General features: G+C 35.4%; 1 protein-coding gene across 1 annotated transcript in view; it reads right to left on the bottom strand.

Annotated features, from left to right (window-relative positions):
• GDAP2 (ganglioside induced differentiation associated protein 2) overlaps positions 1-19,520 on the bottom strand; it is a 72,538-nt gene that overhangs the window by 6,056 nt on the left and 46,962 nt on the right. The window contains exons 9-13 of the mRNA XM_081305555.1: positions 18,409-18,485; positions 17,617-17,693; positions 14,830-14,969; positions 13,149-13,203; positions 742-885 (exon numbers count right to left, since the gene is read on the bottom strand). Coding sequence (XP_081161681.1) covers positions 742-885; positions 13,149-13,203; positions 14,830-14,969; positions 17,617-17,693; positions 18,409-18,485 — 493 coding nt within the window. The remainder of the gene's footprint in view (positions 1-741; positions 886-13,148; positions 13,204-14,829; positions 14,970-17,616; positions 17,694-18,408; positions 18,486-19,520) is intronic.

Here is a 19,520-nt window from a genome sequence, read left to right as displayed (position 1 = left end):
GGATAGAAAATGTGTTACAGGATTTTTATTTGACTATATGCATGTTATACAATAATTAGGGGAGAATAATTCATTTCAAACTTAATATAACTATCAAATACATTCAGCAATAGTTAAACAATGAGCTTGCTGAGCTTCTGGCCAAGCATGTTACTTTCTTTCTTTTTTTTTAATTACTGAGATGATCTTGTGAATTAATACAATGGAATAGAATTTTGGTGAAATTCAAGAGTAGTGCTTTAGTGGTTGAGTAACAGATCTATAAATGTACCTATAAATAACGGCAATATAATTGGTTGATGCTCTTACATTACACCAAGTGTAGGAAAATAAAAGTTTTAGCAAGGGTAAAGACTATTAAGATAGGCTGATTATATTATTGCTGAGAGTGGACAAAAACTAATTCTGACTGGTTATATAGCTGAAAAGTCATTCAATCTAAAGAAAATTAGGCAGAGGTACTTGTCTCAAATGTGGTAGAAAACTGACTAAAGTCCAAGGGGTGCTTCAAACTCAGAGCAGAAAAATCTCACATTGAAATGTTTATCTGGAAAAAAACCCTCTTGGGACAAAGACTTTTCCTCAAATTATTGTAGGAAAAGAATATTAATAATATTATCAAGCTTATTAAAACACACTATGCTACATCAGTATCTTCTAATGGTAGAATGTTGTGATCACAGAAACAGCTGTATAGATATTTACTATACTACACAAAGAGTGAGATTGAGAGGTACTTACCCTGGCATCATATTCAAGGACAAAGGGAGGAAAGTCAATTTGTTCCGGTGATATGGCAGAAAATAGCTGGTGTAGGCTGTCCACATGGTGGATTTTATCCTTCAGTCCTGAGACAGAAAAGGTGGTGAAAAACCATGTTGATACCTGATTAACAGAAGAGAAAAATATTTTAAGCTAATAGCCATAAAACATGATTTTGAAAATTTATACTAGATAAAAACTATATTTCAAAATCTTCTAGTAACTGGCATTTTCCAAAGTGCAGTTTGTAATTCATCAGTGTGATATGCAATCACTTTAAAAGATTATGAACAACAATAGAAACAGAAGAAAGTAGAATAACAATTACTATGGACTGAAGTAAGGATAAGTTTTATTTCCATAACTTTTTGTTTCATTATATTTATATACACTCCTGTGTGTGTAGTATGCTTCTTCTGTGGGTGGCTGTCAAATCCACTGCATTATTTGCAATCACTGGTGCTCTGGTACTCTGAAAATGGTTAATATCTCCAAATCTCACAAACCCCTTTTATATCTCCAAATGAGACTGAAAAGGAAACTTTTGCCAAAATTTTAGGACAAATATATTTTTGGTTGACACTTGACATGTGGTCTCTTTCTTGAAGTATATCAAAGTGAATCACCTGGAGAAGCAGAGCCACTTTGTTCATTTCACTGTACAATATATAAGTCTACATATGCTCCCCAAAAAGGAAAAATAAAGTGAGGGTGTGGGGGGAAGACTTCTGCTAGCAAGGATAAGGTACATGATAGCTAGAACTTAACACCTACTCTTGGTTACCTATTTAAATCAGCAATCATAAATTAGCTCACATTTACTAACAGGTTACACAACAGTACTATGAGGTAGGTGATATAGTTGTTAGCCCCATTTTATTAAGAAGTTGGTAACATGCATATGAACTTTCAGGGTACTGGAAAAACATACCGTGAATAGGTAGAAACTGGGTACATTATAAATACTTTTCACTTTGGGTGCTTACCACGGATGTCAATCATTTGGTTCATTTCTTTTTGGCACTCTATCATATTCTTCAGTGGTTGTTCCCAAAGCTTTTACATATCCCAGGCCCCTGACATGACATACCGTCTTCATACTTACTTGTAAGAAGAGGCATAGAATAACAGAGAAAACACTAAACCTAGTTATTGCTATCAGAATCCTATTCGAACTTCCGAATCAGTACAAATCTCATCCTACCATTATTTCTCCCTTACCAATCCAAAGAGATTTTCCCTCGGCTATAATCGTTTCTATAATCTCCCTGGTACCTAGCAGACGATACTAGAAGGATAATTTTATAAGGTACAGAAAGAGCCATGAGTTCACAAGTATTTGTTAAAGAATGAATGAAGATAAGGTCTATTTTACAGTGGTGTCTATGGCCTGGGTCACTTTTCTACATCAGATATACCATCAATGATTGATAAAGGGCTTCAAATACCAGCAGTATCCTCTGTACTCTCTCCCCTCCCATTTTACCTATTTTATTTGAAGGGAGGCAATGGGCAGGTGCTAAGGGAAGTATTTGGCTTCACCAGAACCAAGTGAATTTAACAAGTCACTGAATAACATGCCAAAATCAGTTTGTTTTAACACATCTATTATATACTTTATTGCTATAATTTTTTTTCAGATTAGATGAGTTGAAAATTCCAGATTAGGAGCTCCATAATTCATCACAGAAGACACTATGGCGAGTTTTGAGATTCTAAAAAGAGCAAGAAAATCAAAGATCATAGGGGTAGAACAGGAAAGAAACCTCAAGGATGTGTTAGGAGGTACTGTTGTGCAAGGAGATAAACATCCACAGGTGTGTGCTAAGAACTGACCTGGGGTTGTATGTGACAGGATAACTCATATGTCTTTTCCTTTAAAGAGAGCTAAGATTCTAATAGAGCAGTTAGATCATTAATAACTAACAATCTAATCTTAACTACCTAAGGCAAAGCTTGCTACATGTGATGAATGGTCCAAAGGAAACATGTGAATACCTATTATATGCAAATAGCTCTGCTACTTGGAAAAGATCTAAAATATGGAGATAAGAAGCTATGCAGGGAATTTCTGTGTCACGGTTTCTTACCTTGGGATATTTTTACATGCTTTCCATTTAGCCCTTGATACTTTTTCCTTCAATTCTTTGCCTGGCTAATTGTCCTTGAGAATTCATAACAAAATTTGTCTCCATAAGGAAGCTTTCTTTGACCACCCTCTATCCAAAGCTGGCAAGGAATCTTCATTCTAAGTGTCCTGACAAAGCTGTTTTTACTCATATTACTGTGTAATAATGAACACTGTGTATTGTATTAGCTAATCTCTAAATAGACTGTAAGCTTCCCAATATGGGGACTGCCTTATTCAATGTCATATTCCTATATACTGGTAATAGCTAATACACAACATTAAAGGAATTTAGTGTTTTTTGAATCAAAGAATAGATTTATAGGAGTCTCTGGCCTTACTATTTAGGAATGCTATAATGTTCCTTCATTTTACAACAAGAGTAAATTACACTTTAGTCTGGGCTTAGTTTCTCCATCTATAAAATGAAGAAGTTCCACATAGTGATTTTTAAAGTCTTCCTCAAGTAATACAATTCTTTAAGAGGACTCTTACATATTTAAAAAAACAACAACAATATTATACTGATATGATGGGGTGGTGGTGGTGGAAGAGAGAGAGAGATTGGGTTGGGGAAGAACAGACACTGCTCTTAGGAATACAGTTTTTGAAAGAGGAACAATTCTCCCTGACATTTTCTCCCATTACATCTTTTACATACTCCAGGTATTGGTAGGAGAAAATTTCTCAAAAATATAAGTGGAAAGTCAGTTAAAAGTTTTCAGGGAGACCCAATAGCATTGTCTTTACCTTTTTTTTTTTTTTAGTTTTTGAGTTTTATATAGCTTAACTTTAAATTTTCAGTATGTTTATAATGTAAACTAACAGACATTAATTTAAGTACTTTTACTACTTAGTATCTACTACTTTAAAAGTCAAGAAAATTTAAAATCTGGGAAAGGATTATTGATATATTTTGTGAGTTCTACGGATTCTTTCACTCAACTATTCAAAAATGCAAAACCAAAAATGCAGGATCACAAAACAATCAATATAAGCTATGAAAAGACAGTACACATGTGTGTCCTCAGATAATCTGCTAGGGCCAGAATCAATGGTGGGTTTAAATTCTATTAGTAAACTACAAAGAAGAAAAAGAGGAGTGATTTATACAAGCTGTCAATTTAATACCTCTTAGGGTGGAGTGGCCTAGAAAAGATCTGAACTATATGGATATCATAATAGTGTGATTTGATGGTTTTATTATCTATTAATTTCATCTCCTAATTGCAAACACTCCATTTGTAGCTTTGATTTACTATAAAATAATGGTGGGTCTTATTACACATGGGTCTTATTCTCTCATTTTCTACACTTCCCAAAATTATTTATCTATCCCTATATCCATCTATCAATTCATCTTAATTTTCTGCTATATTTCCAAGTATAAACTGCAGATATCAGCAAACTTTCCCCAAATACAGTACTTATGTCTTTAATTACAGTTTAATATTGTTAAGTTTCTTTGCTATAAATTTTCAGTCAATGAAATGAAAAGTGTACTTTTGCTGTCAAGCAGATATACAAGACTCTATAAACAAAACACCTATTAAGGTCAAAAACATTGTCCTCACCCCAGAAAGTTCCATCATGGCCCTTTTCTTCATTCTCCATACCCTAGAAGTAAACCCATGATTTTTTTTTCTACCACAGATTAGTTTTGTCTGCTTTAGAACCTCAAGCATGAATGGAATCACACAGCTTGACTTTTACATAACATTTCTTTAAGTTTATATAAGATATAAGATTCATTGGGCTGGGGATGTGGCTCAAGCGGTAGTGCGCTCGCCTGGTATGCATGCGGCCCAGGTTCGATCCTCAGCACCACATACAAACAAAGATGTTGTGTCCGCCGAGAACTAAAAAATAAATATTAAAAAATTCTCTCTCTCTCTATGTCTCCCACTCTCTTTAAAAAGAAAAAAAGATTCATCATCCATACTGTTGTGTGTTATCAGTAGTAAATGTTTTTTTTATTGTTAAGTAATTTTCCATTATAAGAATATACCAGAGTTTAATTATTCATGATCCTATTGACAAACACTAAAGTTGTTTCTAGACTTTGGGTATTATAAAAAAGCTGCTATAAACACTGCTGTAGAAGTTTTTTGTGTGTATAGGTTTGTACTTCACCTGGGCATGTACCTAGCACTGAAATTGCCAGGGGATAGACTGGGTATATGATTTGTTCATAAGAAACTGCCATAGTTTTCTGCACAGTGGTTGCACAAATTTATCACTTCCATTTGTGATACAGGGAATTCCAGCTGCTCCAAGACACTGGCAATGTTTGGTATTGTCAACCCTTAATTTTAGCCATTCTGGTGACAGTGTAGTGGCATTTTATTGTAGTTTTACTGAGATACAACTGCATATTTTTAAAATGTACAATTTAAGTTTTGACAAACACATACAACCCCCCACTCCCATGAAACCATTATTATGACTAATAAAATGAACATATCCATCATTCCCAAATATATAGAACCATACAGTATGTACTCCATTTTGGTCTGGCTTCTTTTACTAAGCACATTGCTGAGATTCATCTATGTAGTTGTACATATCAAGTTTGTGGTTTTTATTGCTGAGTACTATTCTAGTGTATAGATATACCAGACTTTGGTTATCAATTCTCCCAGTGAAGGGCATTTGAGTTGTTATAGTTTTCACTATTACAAATGAAGATGTTGTTAAGTATTTGTGTATAGTCGGTTCTTATATGAATGTTTTCACTTGGCTTGGGTAAATGCCTAGAAGTGGGATGGCTGTATCACATAGTAGACGATGTTTTAGTTCTTTAAACAGACTTCCAAGTTGTTTGCCAAAGTACCTATAGCATTTTAAATTTTGATCAGTACTGTGAGAGGGTAATAATAGGAGTGTAATGATACCTCAATGGAGTTTAATTTGTATTTCTTAAGGACTAATTAGGTTGAACATGTGCTTATGTGCTTATATGAATATCATATTTGGTGAAGTATTTATACAATCTTTGTCTATTTTTAAACTGAGTTTTTTCCTAATTATTTGTTTTTTTAAGTTTCATTTTTTCCATGTTTTTATTGGGGCAGTGTAGTTGTAAATAATGGTGGGATTTGCTGTTATATATTCATACATGCACGCAATATAACAATACAATTTGGCCAATCATTCCCCAGTATTTCCCCTTTACCTCCCCTTCTCTCTTTCCTCTATTCTACTGTGATCTCCCTTTGATTTTCATGAACCACTCCCTACTGTGGGGAGCCATTCTGACACGTGATTGGGTGACTCCCGTTAAGGGCCTGAGGCGCTTTGGCTCTGTTGAAGCTTTCCTGACCCTTTCCTGATGAGAGAGCCCATCCGTGTGGGGGTGTGCCTGACCACTGACCCCGGGGACCCAATCACTGACCCTGACCTTGGAGTGCAGCCCCCCTCAACCTTCATTGGATGGAATTCTCCCCTGAATCTCTTGTTCCCCAATAAAAGGCTACTCCCCGGCGTGTTCACTCTCTCTCTCCTGCTAGCCCCGAGTAATCCTCGCTGCCCTGCTGGGCGGTTAGAGGAGGGAACCACAGAGGTGAGCCGTCTCGGACCTAGCAATATAAATAAGGTAACTGAGTCTGTGTGTTTTATTTCGACCTCTTCTAACTAACTTTATGCCTAGAACCTCATTAATGAAACCATTGCGCAGGCCGCGTGGTAGAATTGGCGCCCAACGTGGGGCATTCTAGATTAGTTAGATTGAGTGGGAGCACGCTATAAAGATAAGGAAAAAAATAAAGATAAAGGAAGAGGTGACAAATCGGGTCACAAAAGTACCTGGAGATATTGAAGGAAAGAGACATTAAATTACTTAAAATGGGAAATTCAACTTCTATGGATAAAGAAATGTATCTGACTATTTTAGACAGTATAATTAATCAGAAAGGAAAACAGATAAAGAAAACTCAGTTATTACAATTCTTAAAAATTGTAGGTGAATATTGTCCTTGGTTTTGTGACCAAGAGTCTCCAAATTTACTTACTTGGGAGAAATTAGGAAGGAAGTTACAGAGAGTCTGTCTTTCTAATGAACTACCTGGAGACATAGAAAATATTCAGAAAACTTGGACGGCTCTAAAAGTTTGTCTTTTTAAATATATGGGCCACAGTTCGAGGCCCCCTGAGGACCTTTTAAAAGGCATTCAACGAGGTGTTAAGTCTATTCAAATGGAAAATCAGCCTGAGACTAAGTTAATTCCCTTTCCTTTAAGCCGTTTAAAAACAAAGGCACTAGGGGCCAAGCCAAAGGTTAGAAATGTGAACTTAAACTCGCAGCCCCATGTGGAGGATTCAGATGGCGCGGATCAGCCTGCCTTCTCGCAGCCATCATTTCCTCCTAGCGGGAGCCGAGCAACAATACGGGGAATTCCAGGGGAGGTCGCACAGTGTGACGTCACTGGCGCCGACCAGGACAGCCCGGGATTTTTACCGGGACAGGGACAGAGATCACAGACAGTTTTCTTAGGACCTTCAAAGACAGTTGAATTAAATCCTGAAATGGGGCCAGAACAAATCCCTACTGGGATTTTCAGGCCGCTTCCTCTGTAGGTTTAATTTTGGGATGTAATAATTTAAAGGGAGCCATTGAGGTAATACCTGGTGTGATAGATTAAAAATTTAAAGGACAGTTAAATGTTACTGTAAAATCCCATTATGCCCTAAGGCTCACCCCAAAGGATACTTTTGCTCAATTAATATTATTGCCTTGTGTCTCAGAAAGGCACCTGCCGGTAGATTCAGTTTCTAATCCGCCGGACAGAGTATACTGGTCACAGTTAGTACGGCAAGAACGCCCTTTATTAAAACTTAGAATTAATAATAAAAATTTCCTAGGATTAATAGACACAGGGGCTGATATCTCGGTATTGTCTAGTAGGTTTTGGCCTAGGAACTGGCCTTTGCATGTAGCACCAGCCAACCTAGAGGGAATAGGACAGGTTTCACAGCCTGCTCAAAGTGCCAACTATCTCCATTGGGAAGATTCCGATGGGAACAGTGGAGTATTTAAGCCTTATGTATTAGAGTCTTTACCAGCTAACCTATGGGGAAGAGATATTTTAGCCAAAATGGGATTGTTATTAGTTACTCCAAATTCTATAAGGTCAGTTGAGGAAGTTAATCAGAGGTATTTTCCTGGAGATGGTAAGGAGACCCTTCAGGAAGAGTATCTGTTTACAAGCCAGTCTCCACGACAAAGATTAGTAAATGCTCCAAACCAAAATTTTTACTAGGGGCCCTGAGTACTTCCCCGATCCCTAAGACAGCTAAAAAAATCACGTGGCTCACAGAGGAGCCTATATGGATTTCTCAGTGGCCCATCTCAGGGGAAAAGCTTAAAATAATTCATAGATTAGTTGAGGGACAACTTCAGGCTGGTCATATTGAACCAACGCTTAGTCCTTGGAACAAACCTATTTTTGTTATTAAGAAAAAGTCAGGAAATTGGAGATTACTACAGGATTTAAGGGCGATAAATCATGCAATTCAGCCTATGGGATCATTACAGCCAGGACTTCCCTCCCCCACAGCCATCCCTTTAGATTATAGCTTGATGGTAATAGATTTAAAAGACTGTTTTTTCTCTATAAGGTTACATCCTGAAGACTGTGAAAGATTTGCTTTCACTGTCCCAGCAATTAATTTTAAGGAACCTGTTAAAAGATATTGCTGGAAGGTACTTCCCCAGGAAATGCGTAATAGTCCTACACTGTGCCAAAAATACGTTGATCAGGCGATAGATCCCATAAGAAATAACTTTCCTGATGCATATATTATTCATTTTATGGATGATATATTATTGGCCCATGCTAATCCAGAGGTACTTTCAGAAATTTTTACTCAGTTAGAGACTTCGCTTACAGCAATGGGTTTATGTATAGCTCCTCAAAAAATTCAAGAAGTGTCTCCTTTTCAATATCTAGGTCAGATAATTCAAGGACGTACAGTCCGTCCTCAAAATCTTCAGATAAGGGTGTGTCACCTCTTCCTTTATCTTTATTCTTTTCCTTATCTTTATAGCACATTCCCACTCAATCTAACTAATCTAGAATGCCCCACGTTGGGCGCCAATTCTACCACGCGGCCTGCGCAATGGTTTCATTAATGATTTTCTAGGCATAAAGTTAGTTAGAAGAGATTGAAATAAAACACACAGACTCAGTTACCTTATTTCTATTGCTAGGTCCGAGACGGCTCACCTCTCTGGTTCCCTCCTCTAACTGCCCAGCAGGGCAGCGAGGATTACTCGGCGCTAGCAGGAGAGAGAGAGAGTGAACACGCCGGGGAGTAGCCTTTTATTGGGGAACAAGAGATTCAGGGGAGAATTCCATCCAATGAAGGTTGAGGGGGGCTGCACTCCAAGGTCAGGGTCAGTGACTGGGTCCCCGGGGTCAGTGGTCAGGCACACCCCCACACGGATGGGCTCTCTCATCAGGAAAGGGTCGGGAAAGCTTCAACAGAGCCAAAGCGCCTCAGGCCCTTAACGGGAGTCACCCAATCACGTGTCAGAATGGCTTCCCACACCCTACCTTTTTTTTTTCTCTAGCTTCCACAAATGAGAGAGAACATATGACCCTTGACCTTCCAAGCTCTCACTTAACATAATATTTTCAAGTTCTACCCATTTTCCTGCAAATTACCAGTTAATCTGTTGATAGACACGTAGCCTGATTCCATAGTTTGACTATTGTAAATTATGCTGTTATAAACATGGGTATGCATGTATTACTCTGGTATAATGGCTTTAATTCTTTAGGATAAATACCAAGGAGTAATACAGTTGGGTCGTATAGTGGTTCCATTCCTAGATTTTTGAGGAACCTCCATATTGATTTCCATAGCGTTTGCACCAATTTACAGCCTTATCAACAATGAATGTGTTCCTTTTTCTCCACATTGTCTTCCTAATTACTGGTTGTGAGACTTCTTTATGTCTTAGATACAATCCTTATCAGGTATATGGTGTACGCTGATTTTTCTCTTAGGCTGCAACTTGTCTTTTTATTCTCCGAACAGTGTCTATTAGAGGGCAAACACCCAGTTTTTTTTTTTTTAATGGATTATGTTTTTGGTATTATATTTAAGAAATATTTGCCTAACTCAAGGTCACAAAGATTTTCCTTCTATAATTTCTTCTGCAATTTAAAGTTTAAAATTTTACAGTTAGGTCTTTCTTTATTCTGTTCCATTGATTTGTCTATTTTTGTGCCATTGTATCACCATCTCATGTACTGTAGCTACAGAATAAGCTTTCAAAGCAAGTGGTGTTAGTTCTATTTGTGTTTCTTTTTCAAATGGTTGACTACCTTAAATTCCTAGCCTTTTCCCATGAATTTCAGAGTGAATTGGTCAATTTCTACCAATATACTGACTTAAATTTTTGGTTGGGATTGGAACTAGATTTATATATTTATCAAGAAATAATAATATTAAATTTTCCAATTCACAAATACAGTACAGGTTTTCATTTATTTAGGTCTGCAGTTTCTCCATTGGTGTTCTATAGCATATAAAACTATACAGAATGTAAGTCTTTTACATTGTCAAATTTATTTCTATGTACTTACTTAATATTTTATCCTCATATAAATGATATGTTTTTTAAATTTCAATTTGATCATCAGTTGCTAATATATACATTTTATTTGTGTGCTGAGGATTGAACCTAGGGGCACTTAACCACTGAGAAAAATCCCCAATCCTTTTTTATTTTGAGACAGTGACTCACTAAGATGCTTAGGACTTAAAAATTTGCTACTTTGAATATTACTTAGCATATCATGGTCCCTCATGTGATACCTACATGAAGGTCTAGATGAAGGCACCTAACGAGCAGTTCAATGCACAGACCTAGAGCCTGGAAATGATGATAACAGCTAACTTTATTGAGGGACCATGATATGCTAAGTAATGTTCAAAGCATTTTACATGTAATAACTCACTTCATTTTCCCAATGACCTATGACCCTATTATTACCTCCATTTCATAGAGGATGAAAGTAAAACACAGAAAGATTACACTATGTGGCTAAGATGATAAACGGGTGGTTGGTAGAGCAAGGATTAGAACTCAGGTCATCTCAAACCATGTTTCTAAACATTAGGGTTCCTCAACATGTAATTGGGGACTGCATATAATTTGAAGGGTTTCTGAAAACACAGAGATGAAAAGAAGATACAGAATGAAAGGTGAGGGCAGAGGACTTGGGAACATTAGCGTTCAAAGGATGAGTAGAGAAAGAAGGTCCACAAAAGTGACTGAGAATGAGCAGCTAGAAGCGGGGAGAACCAGGTGAGGTAAGTTTCAAAGAAGCCAAGATAAAATGTTTCACAGAAGTGATCAACCATTTAAGGCTGTAGGGAAAGCAGGTAACATAAAGACAGAAAAGCATTTACTGGATGTAGTAACATTGATTATCAGTGATTTTTGTGTGAACAGCTTTAGCTGGCACAATGGGATCAGAACAGATCAGAATAATTTAAAGTGTATGAAAAATGGAGATGGTGACTATAAACCATAGATTAACTAACAAGTTCTGGCTGTCAAGGGGAACAGACTAACAGATGCTGTGGCATGTTTAAGAGTTGGTGATTTAGATCTGGCAAAGTGAAAGAGGAGAAAGACGTTAATTGCTGAAGAGATATTCCCAAAGAAATGGAAACAAACTGGGCACGGTGGCACATGCCTGTAATCCCAGCGGCTCTGGGATGCTGAGGCAGTGGGATTGGACGTTCAAAGCCAGCCTCAGCAACAGTGAGGCGCTAAGCAACTCAGCACGACCCTGTCTCTAATAAAAATACAAAATAGGGCTGGGGATGCGGCTCAGTGATTGAGTACAACAACAACAACAACAGCAACAAAAGAGTGTATGCTCTTAGATTAAAATGCCTAGATTCAAATTCAGCCAGTATTTGCTACTACTCATTGTTGGTCACCTTGTTGGAATCTCGTAATATAAATATTAATTCCCCTTTGTGTAAAATGGGAATTCTACCACTCTCTATTTCCTAGAAACATTGTACGGCTTAAATAAGATAATGCATGGAAAGAATTGGCAGACAGTAAGTGCTCAAAAAAACCAGCTACAGTTATTACTACGGGAGCCAGAGCACAGGTAGAGGCAGTATCCATTGTTAAGAAGGAGCGCTTTTTTTTTTTTTTTTTTTTTTTGTGAAAGGGAAAAGGGAGGCAATGATAGAAACAGATGGCAGGTGAGTTTGAGTTGGGAGGAAGAAGGCAGAAAGTTATCTATGATGGTTTCAATTTCTTGATTGAGAATGAGGCAAAGCTACCTGTTGGGAATACGGAAAAGCTGGTAGGACGGGACTTGAGGAGATTAGCAGGTCACTCTGGGACACTGTCCAGTGAAACATCAAAATACCTCTACCAGTGAAAGCAACTCTTGAGTCTGGCAAGACTGCAACTCCTTATGCTGTGTGATTTCTCCACCAGTGTTCTTCAACTCAGGCAGAGAAGTGAAGAAAACAGAGCAATGGATTAGGTCAAGCTGAGGTTTCATGGGCAGGTGTGACAAAAGAGTAAGAGGTCACAGGTTAGTTTAGGCATTGATAACAGAGTCTGAAGTGATGCAAGGTGTTTTAGGATAGATAGGGAAGAATAAAAAGCAAGGATGGCATTTTCAGAAAAAGTAAAAGGACCAAGGGACTAAACGTCTTGATGAAGTTAAGGCGTCAGAACAGATACTAGGAATAAAACTGTGAGCAAGCCAGCTATATTCTAGGACACATGGATCTTGCAAGCTAACATAAGGCAGAGAATTAAATAGTCAGAACAAAAGCATAACAATGATAGAAGACTATGGGACTTTAAGGGATATGATGCAGGAGTATTTATTACCTATAGGATTAATTAGGGAAGGCTCTGTGTAGACAATAACTATTGAACCAAGATCTTAAGGAAAGCAGGAATCAGCCATAAGCAGAGGAGTAAGTATATTCCATATTGACAGCATGAGCAAAGTCCAGATGAACAAAGAGCAACAAGAGGCACAGGTTGAGAAGTTAAAGGCTTAAAAGGTTGCTCCAAAAGATACTAACATTACACACAACCAAAACATTAGGACCACAACTTGGGATCAATTAAAAAGGAAGGGCAAACAAACAACTAGCAGTTACAATGGTGACAGCAATAATTAAAATGCTGAAACTTTTACCTTAATATTCTGAGCATGCAATGCATTTAGGAGTTAGCCCAAAAAGAAAAATACCATACCTTTGAACGAAATGTTGGATGAACAAAATAAACAGCCTTCAAATTCCTCTTGTATCTAACCAAAACAAACAAACAAAAGGGTCAATAAGTCATTCCTAAAACTAGTCACTATTACAGAAATTAACTCATATATATAAATATATTCAGGGAGGTTAAAAATATTTTAGAAGCAACTCTGTGTATTGAATTTTAGGTGAAATTCTGAGAATATTTCATCACTTAAAATGTCTGTTTTACAGAAAACACTAAGTTTCTGTGGGCTGTGAGAGAAACCCTACCACCTAAAGGTAACACAAAATTAAATAAATTTATGTTTAACACATTTATCATGTGTTGTTTTTTATATAGTGATAGAATCAGATATAAGAATTAAATAACATTCAAACCACTTAAAATTACAGCAAAAATTAGAAACTAGAAGTTTCCATGGTCATATTTCAAGGGAGTTTACGATATCCCACATATAGTATAATGGCTTTCTTTCTTAATACTTGTAATAATTCTGTGAGATGAGTACTATTACTGCCTGTTTTAACTCTCTTAAAGTCATGCAGCCATCCAGTAAAGCCAGAAAATAAGCTCAGGCCATACTGCTCCAGAATCATACTTATCCACTATTTCATCTAGCTTTTCTAAAAGGTGTGCGTGAGATTTTTTTCCCAACAGTTCAACAATTATTATTGAGTCACATGAGGCTATTGGTAAGAACTTCAGAGAAATAGTATAAACTGTTCCTTTCATAGCTGAGGCCTATTCCAAGTTAAAGAGCTGGTTAGTGGCAGAAGGACAAAAAGAGCAGCATTAAGTTTCCATTTATATACATATATGCACACACACACACACCCCTCACATTCAGAGAAGTTAAGATTGCATTTATTAGATAATGAAAACATTAATCTTGTTAATTAATCTGAGATTTAATGGGAGGAGCAAAACAGCTATAAATTTATGGTAATTTTCCTTCTTTGTACCCTAATTGTAAAATGTAATCTATGAAGACACTGTGATGCTAAAAATAACAAAATAGTTACTAGGAGCATAAAGTGCCATTTTTATTTGGAAATACATTAATGAGAAAAGTTTAAAACATTACATTTGATCTTGCTGTAGAGGGGTGATATATATTTTCCATTAAATTTTCAATTGTCATTTCATGGGTAATATGGTTTAACATAAATAAATTTTCCAGCTCCAAGTTAGTAGGTAGTTAAGTCCAAACTCTGCATTTACTATTGTGAGTCCTTGGACAACACACTTCACCTTTCAGAATGTCAATATTCTCTTATCTTTCAAATGCAGAAAGCATTTCTCCTAACAATCTCATGGATCATTAGATCAAAGCAAATAATGTTTACATAAGTTATATTGGTAAGTATGATATACCATAAAAATAAACAGTAAGTTTTTATTACTTACACAAAGATTGTCCCCAATCCTCTTTAAGGTATTTAAAAGTGGGAAAATAATACATATAAATCTAATTAATTTATTTAATTCATTTAATCAATTAATGCAAAATAAATCTGTTAAAGAGGGCCTATAACTAAAATTACTAATTTATATGATAAAAATATTTCATATGAAATACCCTTTCATAGAATACATTAGAATGTTTGCTATTGCTTCAAACTAGAAAATAAAGAAACTACATCTCCCTTTATAATTTACAAAAATAACTAACTTGACATCAACAACATCGTAGAGTTTCTTCAGGAAGTCAGAGTCCAGGTGATTGTATTCGCTGGTCAGTGTGTGAAAGTATACTAGCACATATTCTTTCACAGCAATGTGATCCATTACATGGATAAAATATAAGAGAGCCTGGAAGAAAAAGGAGGAGTAATGATCATTTTGCACAGTAGTTTATTTACAGAGGCCGAGAGAGGGAAAAACCCAAAGACTAATCTATGCCCCAGTCATTGCAGATGAACAGGCCAGGGTGATGAGCATCAATTTTCTTTAAAAATATCTTCAGGAAAGTGAATTATCCCAGAATTTAGTAATTCTTACAAAAGCTATGGTACAATCCCTTTCTGTTTTATTCTAAATGATAGAAGAGAATAAACAGTCTATGTTTTGTGAAATAACTTTCCAGATGTTGAAAAAAAATTTATTTTTATTTTTTTAATTCTCTTTTAGTTGTAGATGGACACAGTGCCTCACAAGTGCTAGGCAAGCACTCTACCACTGAGTCATAACCCCAACCCCTAGAAAGAATTTTTGAGTCAACTACCAGGTTTCTTCTCTTTTGAATAAAGATATCAGAATCTTTAGAAGTAGAATTTCTAGACTTTTAACAATTCTTGAACTTTCTGCCTGGATTTGATCAAAGTCCTTGTAGTCTCTACTCAGATATAGACTCATGGCTTTGATGTAACCAAAGGATTACTATAAAAGAATATAATTAGCGCTTTATGTGACTCACTTTAAGGGCTAATTTCTTAGCATTTTTAATGCTGATCTAAATGAGGAAATTGGAACAAGTTTCGATGGTAGGTAGCAAGAGGTTGGGTAGCATTTCTAGTGCTCAAAAAGACTAAAATTTTGTTTGACGCAGTTTGAAAAGAGAAAAGTATTCCACTACAAGAAATGTAAGAAAACACTAAAAACAAAAACAGAGATCCAATATGAGCAGGGCTGGTATGACACAGTGGTTTAACTGTAAACAATTATAAGGAGGAAGCTAAGAGGTAACAACCAAAAGGATTACCATAGAACAGGCTGGTTTCCAATTCCTCCTCAGATGAGACCTTGGCTTTAACATGGAATAGGATCCAACTGCTATCAGAGCCGACAGAGATGGGCATTAAGAAAATACAGTATCTTTCTAGTTGTTGCCTGGTTTGGACCTCACAATGTATCTTATTATTTATATGAAATTTATATAATATCCAGGCTACCATTCAAGTACACACCAAAATCAAACAGAGGGATTTAAATTTTAATTGGTATTAGTTACATTGTTTTCAAGAATGTGTGTCATACTCTTTAATAAGTACACAAAACAAACAGTTGTAAATAGAAATTAAATAATATAGTTTTCAACAGTTGGGCCTTTTCTCTGTGTGTGTATATATTTTTAAAGTTCTACTTCTCCTCTTACTAGACTTCCTCTTTGTATTCTTTCTGTCCACTTTTTACTCCCAAACCAGCACTATTAGGATACCTCTCTTTGCTTTCAAATTCCCCATCTTTAGCTTTTTTGTCATTATAAAAAGGTATGATGAAAAAAATCTATAAGAGAAATTCTCTCCCAAACAGCAAAATCCATTTTGAGATATTTACTTCCAGTTTTCACCTTAATGCTTAAAAAAAAAAACAAAGAAACAAAAACAAAAACTCAATTAATATCAGTTTGGATACAATTTACTGCACACTCTCTCCTACTGATATTATGTTGTAAACCTTTCTCTATTGTACTCCCCTCTATGATCATTCAGTTTAAGGGTCATAGAATACTCCATTTCTGAATGTGTCACAATAATCCATTAGATAATTAATTATAATTTAAATTCAAATTTATAACTTTTTGCTATAAATGGACCTTTGAATAATATTCCAGGTTCAATATGTTCACATTTTTTTCTCCCTTCAAACTCCAGTGATGAAGAATTTGAGGGCTTAGCTGAAATACTTATTAGCTTTTGCAAAAGTGAATTTTATTTTACAATTATATATAATTTTGTATTTTTAGGTATATAATTTTTATGTGGTTAATACTTACTGATCAGTTAAAGTTATTTTTCTCCTTTGTAGTTTCTAATAAAACTGATATTCTAAGAAAATCTATATATTTATCTCGTACATTTAATCATACTTTACCTGAATATTCCACTTTTGGCAATTTTAGGGCTTACACTTACTTCTGTACTTTGGATTATTTTCCTAGTACAATTTCTCATAAATGGAATTACTGGGTCAATAGGTGTGATCACTTTTATGTTTTGATTCATTTTTAATGACATTATTATTTATAAGTTCTGGCTAATTTTGAAAAGGACAAAAGATATTTTGACTCACTTCTTTTGGACTACTAATCAGTTTGAGTATCTTATTTTTATTTATCAGTTGTTAGCTATTTTTTCTTTTAGGAATCATCTGTTTCTGTTCCTTGACCTCCAATGAAGGGATTATGAAATTATGCTACCTTGGGTAAACTATATTTTTGTTTTATTCTCTTTTAGACAGCCAAGTATTAATTTTCTTTTTTCAAAAGAGTCTAAATTTGATTTTACCTTTACAATACAGAATGGTCCAACCAAACACTTGCCAGTTATATCCAAAACAGAGCAGTCATGATCATATTTCAGCTTTCCAGTACTTTAATACAGCTCACTCACAGAACCAGGGCTGCTTCCCTGATACACAGTTCAGCTTCACCATGTTTTTAGCCTTGATTCCCAATTCATATCCTACTTCTTTTAAAAATCAACACTATTTATGAACGAGAACCTCTTTTACGGCTTACCTTGTCCATATCTATCAATGTTACAGGAATGTTTCTTCCGACTACCACCATCACTGTGCGACCACAGTTATCCACACCTAGAAATAGACAATGTAATCAGCACCCAGAAACTTCATTATTGTTTTGGCTTTGACTACATAAAAAATATTCCACACATATTTAAAAGGATGACAACCAAGAAATCTGAGTTTCTCAAATTTCATCTTTAGATTTCTCTTACTGTAAACAAAACAACATTTTTTCTCTTTCTTTCCTTCTTTAGCTTTATGTGGTTTTGATCACTGCACTGACTTTTAAGATAAGACCTCTTAAAGATTTTAAATCAGGGATAGTCTATGATATTTTTATAAATAACATTTTATTCAAGCTTACCACAACTTTAAACAACATCAGTGATCTAGGAAAAACTAAATAGTGATCAAATCTGAAAAATAATGAGTACTGTCAGAAAAAGAAATATAATTAAGAAAGAAAGGAAATCTGGAAGCTTTTGCTATTGTCATTATATATTTATGTAAGGTCTGAATTTTGTAATAGCAAGTATGTATAAGATACTTATAAAAGCATTTTTTTAAAAGAAAAAGGACAAAAGGAAGAAATAAAGTTGGCAATATAGGACCATAAGTTGAAAATGTTATAGGTTGGTACATTATTTTTAAGATCTTGATAACGGCCATAGACTATCTGCATTAGCACTAAAGAAATAGAGAAAAATCAATTCTCAAATAGCATGCTGGGTAGGATTCCTAATTCATGAAAAGAATAAGTCATCATATAAGTAATTACGCTTACCTGTTTGGTATAAGGCTTTCAAAGAAGCAATATCAGACAGATCCTCAGATCTTGCTTGACATAACCAGCGATTATAACTATACAAATAAAAGAGAAAATGATTAAAATAAATTTTTGCAAATTGATTTGCAAATGGGACCAGTTTTAGTATATTTCCCCATCCCCCAAATTAATGTTTTATTAAAATAAGGAAGGAGTTAAAGAGGCCATTGTATCATGCAGAATTGTATGTTAATCGTGAGTTAGAGAGAAAACAAGGTGTTCAGACTATACAACTGAAAGAATCCTTATGATCAAATAAAGACTACCTGAACTAACACTGTTTAAAAATACTATTATTTTCCTTTACTACAAAAATTCAAATAGAGAAAGCCTAAAACAATGCCAGATCTCTAAAACTGATGTTCACTCATTCAATAAAGATTTATGAGTGTCTACTCTATAAGAGGTACTGAGAATATTATAGTTAAGAGATAATAGGATCCCTGCCCTGAGGAGTTCACTTTTGAGAAACACAGGCAAGTGCTACACATGTAATGTGGGACCACAAGAGAGCCAGGTAGTTTTGTGTAGGGAAGTCAAGACTTATTTAATGATTGGTTAATCAAACTAATTGTACTGATACAAGATCATATGGATCACATTTGGTTTTGGCCTGGAGGATTTTAAAGCTAGAAGAAACAGTAAAGGTCTCAGAGGGAAAAGACTTGCAAAAGATTAATGGTCAAGTCAGTCTTAGAGTTGTGGCTAGTTCATGGTACAGTTAAATTTGAAGTTGAATTTGGGTCTCTAGATTTCTAGAAAGCTCAGTTCCCTGCCCCCTCCAAACTGTAGCTTTCAAGGTACCAAAATGTATCAAAACAATTTTGAAATGTCTGGGTCACAGAAGGCAATATCCAATTAAAAAAAAAAAAAAAGAGCTCAACTGGGAGAGAGGAGACCTTAATTTTAATCCTATTGCTTTAGTGCAGTGTTACTGAATACAAATCTCAATTTCCTCATCTGAAAAAATGTTGCTTATGTGATACACCTTTCAGCTATAAACTACAATCACACAATTATGGATAGTTAACAGGAAGACTATTACATATAGATTATAATTAATAAGTAAA

The sequence above is a fragment of the Spermophilus citellus genome (assembly GCF_964194105.1).
Source record: "Spermophilus citellus genome assembly, chromosome: 9".
Lineage (NCBI taxonomy): Eukaryota > Metazoa > Chordata > Mammalia > Rodentia > Sciuridae > Spermophilus > Spermophilus citellus.
The sequence above is the reverse complement of the archived record's forward strand: the minus strand, read 5'-3'. Positions and strand labels throughout refer to the sequence as shown.